Source organism: Vigna radiata, unplaced genomic scaffold (genome assembly GCF_000741045.1).
Source record: "Vigna radiata var. radiata cultivar VC1973A unplaced genomic scaffold, Vradiata_ver6 scaffold_544, whole genome shotgun sequence".
Classification (NCBI taxonomy): Eukaryota; Viridiplantae; Streptophyta; class Magnoliopsida; order Fabales; family Fabaceae; genus Vigna; species Vigna radiata.
The window spans coordinates 21,543-31,180 of record NW_014542735.1 but is presented as its reverse complement, the minus strand read 5'-3'; the positions used below and the strand labels follow the sequence as shown (position 1 = coordinate 31,180).

At 33.7% G+C, this 9,638-nt stretch overlaps 1 protein-coding gene across 1 annotated transcript; it reads left to right on the top strand.

Annotated features, from left to right (window-relative positions):
- Positions 1-4,109: 4,109 nt before the first annotated feature.
- Positions 4,110-4,740, top strand: LOC111240953 (protein IQ-DOMAIN 1-like). The gene is made up of 2 exons (XM_022777091.1): positions 4,110-4,247; positions 4,510-4,740. Exons 1-2 carry the CDS (start codon positions 4,119-4,121, stop codon positions 4,684-4,686), a joined length of 306 nt encoding a protein of 101 aa, XP_022632812.1. The 5' UTR covers positions 4,110-4,118; the 3' UTR covers positions 4,687-4,740.
- Positions 4,741-9,638: the final 4,898 nt, after the last annotated feature.

Below are 9,638 nucleotides of genomic sequence, written 5' to 3'. Positions count from 1 at the left end.
AATATTCTTTCAATAGCAGGTGCATCTTTGCAATAAACAATACATTCTTATTACAGTTGGACTCAAATTGTATGAATGTACATGAGGCCACATGATAGATGCTTGCAAGTGTTTTTCCTTTTTCAGTGGTCTTGCTGAATTTTACTGACTTGGGTTCCCAAACTTCACATAAGTATATATTTTACAATAAAAGTATCATATCTCTCGTTCTATACTTCATATTAAATTTATTCCTCTCGTTGTGTACTTCATATAAAAGATGTACTTTGGGTTTGACATACACAAAGATGTGAAAATTTTTACATAATGATAATCTGTATATTCAAATTGCACAACAGATATTACTCACCGACTTCTCAAATATTCAGGTCTTGCACTTATCATTTACCAAATTGGCATATATCCATTTGAGGAAAAAACCACTGGGCCTATTTCTATTGCCTGAATCTCATCTGTGAGTTCTCATCTGATTCTGGTAATTATCTCATTTCAACATTTCATTTTTTGTTATTTGAAATATGTCCTGTTACTTTGGTCCCATATGCAGATATTATCCATACCTCTTTTGCAAAGCTACCCTTTCATGGCATTGTTGTCAGGCTTAACACTATACATAGTGTTAAGTANTTTTTCAATCCTAAAGAATGTTCTGTCTGTAAGTGCACCTCTGCAATCATTTATTAGTAATTTTGAGGACNGGATATATCAGACCCTTGAAGATTAGTTTACTTGATTGTGAAAAGTTTCTGTATTCTACAAATTTGACTGATTCTACTCTCTTTTGCCGGATTTAGATCACCACCTTCTACAAAACCGAGCAGTGGTAAAATCTTGGATAATTCTATATCCTCTGATTATATGAAATTGTGGAGAGTAATTTTTGATGGAATTGTTGCATGTATAACATGTTGATTTGGAAAACAGGAACTGCTATGACAGGCATGTCTCTATTCAATGCTATTGGCCCTGCTGCAGGTGGTTCAGTGTAAGTTTTCCTAGGATTGAAAGATGTATGATAAGAACCTTGAGAGAACCTATTAGGTTCCTGGGTTTGGAACCTAACAAGAACTCAATTAAAAAGGTAGAAATATTGGGGAAAGAATGAGTTTCTCTATTATTCACCGTGAAAGAAAACTATCTTACAATGGGAGCCTAACCTCCCTAGATGAGGGCATAACCCCTCTCTGCAAACAATATGTTTGACTCTACCACAAAATACTCAGATATCCCCCTACACAGTAAAAGAACTCTATTTATATCCACTCTGACCGCTTTCCCCTTTACAACCGACACCTCCACACCCTTACTACAAAAAAGAAGGGATTTACCGACGGACAAAAGCCCTCGGTACGGACCAAAAGCCGTCGGTAAACCCCCCTTACCGACGGCCTGTCGACGGCTCTAAAGCTGTCGGTAATTTGCTTGTCGGAAACTTTACCGACGGCCTTTTGGCCCTCGGTATTACCGAGGGCCTAAAAGCCCTCGGTAATACCGAAGGCCAAAGGCCGTGGGTAATACCGAAGGCCACAAGGCCATGGGTAATACCGAAGGCCACAAGGCCGTGGGTAATACCGAAGGCCATGAGGCCCTCGGTAACGCTGTTCGAAAATGTGTTAGCGACGGCCTGGAGGCCGTCTATAATTTTGACAGTCTTTTTTGAAGCCAATTTGCTTCTCTATTAAACCCAAAACCTGCAAATGAAAAAGTGAGTGTTCTTATCTTATGCTTAAAAGGCATAAATATGAGGTCTATACTACTTTATCCATGAAAAGAAAAGAAAAAACAAAGAAACTCACTTAAGAGAGTTATGAGCTGGTTAAGATTCTACAATGGCAAAATATAGTGAATGTTGTAGCATTTCATGTTATAAGCCTCAGTATCAGTACAATGTATTATTTAAGTGCAAATTACCATTGGTTTTTTTCAGTGGACACTTGTACCTGTTCCATTGTTTCCAAAACATAATTAAGGGTGCAAGTGGATAAATTTGTTCATGAATAAGAGTTTTCTACAGTTATTAAGAAGTATATCCAAATAAAGAGACTTAGAATGTTTCTAACTTTAATGATATTATGCACAGGGTATGTCCACTTTGTAGAGGAGACATATGCATATCCGATTCAACGCCATCAGAGAACAAGTGTGTAGTTGTTGATGAATATCTATTTTGGAGCATCCACTGTCACTTCCACTTTCTGCTGGCTGCCATTGTCACTGTTTTCAATCATCATTCACTCCTATAGCTCAATACACATCAAATTCATGGTAGTGATGAAATGAAATGCTTATAAGAGGTGTAAAAAAGTGGACATAAAGAAAAGGGACAATCCTCAAATATATATACTGTTAAGAGAAGGGGACAAATTTTTCCAAAACCATGATTTTTAAAAGTTCTATTCACATACATTTTAATATAACATTCTTTCTGAATCTCATTTATATAAATCTAAGTCGATATGATACATACAGTTTTCAAAGTATACTGCAATGTAAATCATTTGATAATATTTGTTATTATTATTCAATTTTATATAGATCAGAATTGATATAACTGTACTCTTCAAACTATATTAAAATATAACTCATTTGATCATTTTCTTATCCGTCAATTTTAATAACTGATGATCTTAAATTGTAACATAACGATTGGATTAATATATATCTTTTATATAAAATCATTAAAGATGTGATATTTAATAAAAGTTTTACCCGATTAATTTAATCTCTCTTAAGTGAGTTTCTTTTTAATGTTATGTTATTTAATATTTTTTTATTCAATCATATTTTCTTATAAATAATTATTAGATTAAAAGTTCTGTTCATATAGATATTATATACTTTTCTATCATATAAAATTGTTTTATGTCTCATTAAAAGCCACCCTCTATTATAAGTTATACATACCATTTGGACAAATATTGAAATGATCTTAAAAGGTTTTATACCAAACTCTCTATTTATGTCTGCATATATTATTTTCTGAGAAATCATATTGGATAAAGCAACAACATGATTTAAACTTGACTAAAATTATTGCACATCTCAGACCACACAATTCAGAGCTAATTTTCAGAACTAAGTGGAATTTACATTGACCACACAATTCAGACCAAGAGGCAATATATGAAGATTAATAATTTAATGTGAACAATTCAGGACTCACCTTATCAAAGTTACAGATTCTCTAATTTACAAGACCAATTCCTGCAAAACATTTATGCAAATATGAGTTTGATAATCAGTACTGCAATAAATATAAATAATAATGCTACCAAGAAAATCTATGACCAAAGCTTATAACAGCTTTCTGCTTGTGGCCTTCACCTTTTGAACCACCCAAAGAAAGAAATGGTGCATGGAGAGTAATTTTGGTAGTACTAAGGAGGACTTGTGCATTAAAAGCAATAAGAAAATGGAGGCAATAGGAGTAAAAGCATGCGTTAGAATTCTGACTCCTTTGAGGAAACCAAAACTTTCTTAATTTTATAAAATGTTTGACTTTTCCTTTTTTTTAATTCCAACCCTGTTTGAGTCAGTCACCAGGTCCTATCTTTCCCAACACTTTCCTATGATACTTCTCTGTCTGGTCAGATGCTTTCCTTCCATAACCCATCTCTCAATCTTCTTCCTTTTCCATTCCTATTATTCTAATCACATCTTTATAAGCTTCTCCTGTAATATGTCTTTCAGGACTATCTTCAAATATTAAAAAAATTGCATTTTTAAATGTTAAAATAAACACTTTCTGTTTTGCATTTTTAGTTCCAGTACCTACACAATGAGTAAAAATTATAATAATTACTCTTTACACTACTTCAACAAAACTTGTCACCAAAAGCTAAACTGAAAGTAATAAAGAATAGAAACATACAGCCTTAATAATACTATTTATAGCTAGGGCAGAATATATTAGTTTTTGATATCACAGTTTTCATTTCTAATAAGTAATTAAGAATAAGTTGAAACAGAGGTAAAATAAATATTTTAACCTTCTCTCTTTAATTACTAAAATAACTTCTCCTATTTAACACTCTACCATTAAAAATATGCTTGGGTACAAAGATCGTTTCATGCAAGGGCAATCTGTTCAAAGGCAAGCAGCTACTACCTTGCAATGCATGCAAACTCTTTCACGGTTGCAGTCTCAAATTCGTGCAAGGAAGGTCAGAATGTTTGAGGAGAATCAGACTCTTAACCGGCAACTGCTGCAGAAACGTGAAAAGGAATTGGACAAGTTGCAAGCTAACGTAAGTAATGTGTATATGTTACGTTGAAATTTATGTTATAGGGAGGACATCAATGAGTTATGCAATACAATTGAGATGTATATTTGTCTCAGAGAATGTGTCTGGTACAATAATATTACTAGTGAATGTGTGTCTTATTTTCTGATTTATCTTATGACAAATTGTCAAGTGTTTCCCCTTTTTTGTTCATTACCCTTTTCAAAACTCATGAAAATATAATTATTGTTATGCTAATGTTCTAAAGTGGCAAATACTTTTTCAGCAAATTGGAGAAAAATGGGACGATAGCTCAAAATCAAAGGAGCAAGTTGAGGCACAGGTGTTGAACAGGCAGATAGCAGCTATGAGAAGACAGAAGGCCTTGGCATATGCATCAACACATCAGGTAAGGAGATATTGCCTTCTAGATTTTAATGGAACAAGTGAAACGAGTTTTTGATCCAGTTGCATTTTTTATGCCTTCTAGATTTTAATGGAACAAAAATGTGTAAATATTACTTACAAAAATCAAGACACCATATGCAGTAATATTTTGGTTCGCTGAATTAGGCTCACAAGTTGCCAATTTGAAACACCCTGAGAGAGACAGAGAGAGAGAGAAATATTCATCAGAGTTATTTCATGCCACATTTCACACCTATGGTGTCCAACAAATATATTGCTTGTAAAATTAAAGTGATATATCAAAAGATTAAGAGTGATATATATGTTAACATGCTTGTCAACTCCTCTATTCGAGAATACTCGACACAACTAATAACTCACCTGCATTCACATTGTACAGATTTCCTAAACTTCAGAATAGAGAATGAGAGTGCTTACTACTAAAATCAACTTAGAAAGATCAAATAATTAATAGGCTTGGACAACTTACGCTCTGGAGAAGTAGAACCTGTTCTGCAAAAATACCTATAATTCATATATAAAAGTAGTTTAGAATATACAAATGACGTGAGAAAATAAGAAGTAAAACAAAGGCTTTATAACAGAGTCTGTAAAAACATATAGTAACATGATAAGCAGTGAGAAACTAAGTTTCAGGAATAGATATTAATACCCTTTATTGCAAGGATTTTTTACAATTGTAGAGGGACAAAACGACCCTGGTGAGCAGAATACCTCACTGCTACTCTGAATATCTGCCCAGATATCTACCCCACCACAAGTATGGTTAGGCTTTCAGGAGGTAGCTGATAACGATATCTGCATATTGATTCTGTTGATAAATATTAAAGTGTGCCAAAAACAAGAATGTAGAACGATTAGAACTAAAAGGGACGGACTTACGGTTCACATACTCCACTAGTCTTATTGAGGTTTCCAATAGGACAATAAGACCCCAATGGGCAAGCTTCAGTAGTAAACCAAAAATACGAAACAAATTATTGAAATTAGAACATCCAAACACATTCACATGACTACTTATATACAATTTTCTTTGGTTTGAACCTATCAGAGTGTATATCACATTAGTGGAAAAGGCCAATAGCAGATAGATAAATAAAAGCAATAACTAATGTGAATCAATCTAGAAATAACACTACACCAGAAAAAGAAATCCAAACAACCAGTTCAAGCATAAACTAATTTTAGCACCTAAAAAAAACTACTGCACATTACTTCTAGACACAATTCTCTTTAAAAAACAATTTCAAAAAAAATAAAATTAACACCATAAGACATAGCATTGCAATGTTCTGTACCAAAATCGTGACTCAATATCAACTAATCATTATCAGACATTGTCATCACATTCTGAGCATACATATCACCAATTTTCTCCTTATTAATAACCAAAACAAAGATGCACAAATTATAATGCACAAATCAAATGAACTAGCTGTACTAGTAGTGAGGGAGGGGTTTCAATAAGCTGCATAATTGAATAATAAGCACTTAACAAACTGCAACTTAGGTGCTTTAAATGTAGAAAAAAATCATCTAATTAATTCAACCAACAAGTAGATAAGAAGATAAGATTACTCTGTATCAGGGAAACAGCAAAAAGACTACTCTATATCAGTATATAAGATTTGAACAAGTTTGAGTACTTAGAACCAATTTTACAATTTTGTTACTAATTTCTTCTGTACATGTTAAAAAGGACTTGCTATTTCAATATTTTTTTTTTCAGTTTTACAACTTTGTTACATTTTCTGTTTCACTTTTCTCTCACTATCTTACCCTTTTAACCCCTTTAATTGAAAAAAGATAAGTGTGTTAGGATATATTCTTGAAGAAAAGAGACACTAGTACAAGTTATTAAATAAACCCCTAAAAAGCACCAATACTCTCCAATTTCTCTGATAAGTTAAAAGAGAGACTTTTGCAGAAATTATTTTCCTAGATGGTACAATTTTCAGTTTTCTTTTTTCAGAAACTTTTCTTATTTTCTCATAGATATCATCTAGTTAAACTTTGGGTGACTAGTTTCTTGTTGCCACTTATTTCAATACTTTTATTTCAACCACAGATAAAAGTTATTACGTTGTTATCATGCTCTAATTTATGTAAGTAGACTAATATACGTTTAGGTAAACATTCATGAGAAAAGAAAAGAAAATTGCATTCCATAAGGTAAAATAGGTCTAAAGGTCAATAGCATACGTTCAATTTATCTACCTCATGAATCTCTTATGCTCTATCATCCTACCACGTTGCAACCTATGCAGTTTACTGCATCATTGTCCTAGGCCAACAGTAGATCTTTTCAAACCTAGGTGAATCCTAATTTTCAGAATTCTAGTCAAGATACTAATACCAACTACCTATTTCCATGTTGTGCTTGCTAATACCTCATCTCAAATGTTGCTCCCTCTACATGGATTGGATTTTGATAGATTTAAAGTTCACAATTTCAACTTTCAAATATGCTTTTGACATGAGAGAAACTGCTCCTGCAGCTGCTTCAAAGGTTTGAAGTTAACTCTTTCTGCTAAACCATTAAAGTTGTTGAACCTCATGGGAATTCTGTAACAATTGTTTCTCATGTCCTTTTGTTTTTTATTACTAGTTGCATGTAAGTATATATGTTTTCTTCATTGTTTGTGAACAGGTTCTAAACATCTTATACAGTTATGGAGATCCTAATGCTGCAAGGGGAAATCTTGGTCTACATCGTCAAATGGAAGCTCTGAGATTCATGTTTTCTGTTAGAATGGACTTAGGTGACCCTAATTTCGTTGAAAACATTAATGATACTATATCCAAAATGCTTTCTCCATCTTTTGCCAAAGAATTTCAGCAAATGATTTTTTATAACACTACTTTCGCTCCAGAGTACTATATGAACAGGTGAAATCTACTACTGGAAATTGGAATGAAAACTTTCCCTTTTGCAAGATGTGTTCACAAATCACTAAGTTGTTAACAAAAAGTTATTCATAAAATAAAAAGTTATTCATAACATTCCCAGGATTGAAATTACATTGCAAATAGGCGATTTGTAGAGTCGGACACGGCTTATTCGTCCAAGCCCAGAGCTCCAACTCTAATGGAGCTCCTACCCACCACGATTCCGAAAGACAAATTAAAAAGGGGTTTCGTGCAAGGAATTGGCAAGAAAATAAGAAGGCAAATACTAACCACGTAGTCACAAAGATTTAGGGTTTAGCGAAATCTTGGAGCAACTCAGTCAACGGTTTCCTAGCCACTGCAAAGATTGATGGAAGTCGAGCAAGTGTTTCTTTTAGGGTCAGCCTCTGCAACGAGAGAAGGAAACGCCACTGCTTGCGCGAACGACGAAGACAGTGTTTTGTGGTGAGGATGACAACTTTCTGCACGAACAAAACCTGGCGAGGGAGATAGCTATGGTTCGAAGCAACCAATTTGGGAGAATGCGTGGCCGTGGGTTTTCTTCGTGGACGAAGTATTTGGCTCGTCGAATGAAATTTGGGAGAGGGAAACTGAAGTTTTGGGTTTAACGAGCGAGCAACTTACCCACGGCCTCACACCCTCGATAATACCTTCGGTAAAATGAATTTACCCACGGCCTTTAGACTCTCGGTAATAGTCAGCAGGTAATTTCCCATTTTCTTGTAGTTTTAACTCCTAAACCTATCTATTATATCATCCTATATCCTAACAGAACCATACCAAATAAGCTACCCTTAGTGGGTTGGTTATGCACTAGCACTTTGACTATTTCTGAATAAACACTTCAGTGCTAGCACCACCACTCTCTACTTAATTTCAAGTGAGAGGCTTTGATATCAATTGATCTTGAGAGAGCCAAACCACAAAACCTAACCATTATAGTTGATGAATTCTAAACCCTGCACTAGATTGTCATACTTCCATTGTGAAAGTCATTTACTTTGCAATTGGATTCTAACAATGTAGGTAGCTTATTTCCTATCAACAGTAGGTCATTTAATAGAAATTACTCTCAATTCCCTTTGATCAGTTAGCAGTTGACAATTTCTACTACAAGCATGAATTATCTCCATTTTTCTTATGTGTCTGTATGATTAATGCAGATTCAATTAGTAAAAAGGCAGATGAGTGCTTCATTCCCAGATTAGCTTAAAAAGAAACTAATTGCTTTTTTTATTCTTATTTTTCTCTTTTAAAAGTCTTTATAGTGTAGTTTGTCCAAACATACCCCAAATCCACTTAGACAATTTAGCAGTTGAATATTTTTTTCATTAGCAGTTTTTTTTTTCTATCTCCAATTTTCTTATATGCAGATTAACTTGGTCACAAAAGCAGATGGCTGCTTCATTCCTCCTAAGTATGATGATCAATTAATTTATTTGTTCTGGTTTTTGTTTCATACATGACAGATGGGAACACTCTTTGTCTAACTTTAAATGTCAAATGTCTTTCTTTTCACATTCAAAAAGCATAACATATGTTTCTTTTAATCTGTCTGCGAACAAGGTCAGATAGTAAGTACATTTCTATTAATTTAACGGTGTTGAAGAACAATGCAAAATGCATATTTGGACCAAATCAAATGTGAATTCTTTATCTAAGCTTTGGCTCTGGTTGAGTAGAAACTATTTTGTAGCTACACTAAATAACCAGTTGCATTATATTATTAGGAGCTTAGTGTTGTACATTTATTTGCAGGACACACATGGTGTTTTTTGTCCTAAACATAGTTGAAGCAATTGGATTACTCATGATGTTCAAGCCAATCCTTAGCTGAAAAAAAGAACACACACACACAGATCAGTTACAGTGAACCAATCAAATTTTCTAAAGGACTTCTTTTGTTGTTCTCTATCGAGGGAAGTGATGGTAACTAGGTGCATCAAGTTTGTCATAATTGGAACTAATGATTATGAATATGATTTTATGGTACCTATTCAATGGAAAATGGCATACAGAAAAAAAAAAATCAGATAAAAAATGTGTAAAAATGATGAATAATCTTTAGGATGAGCT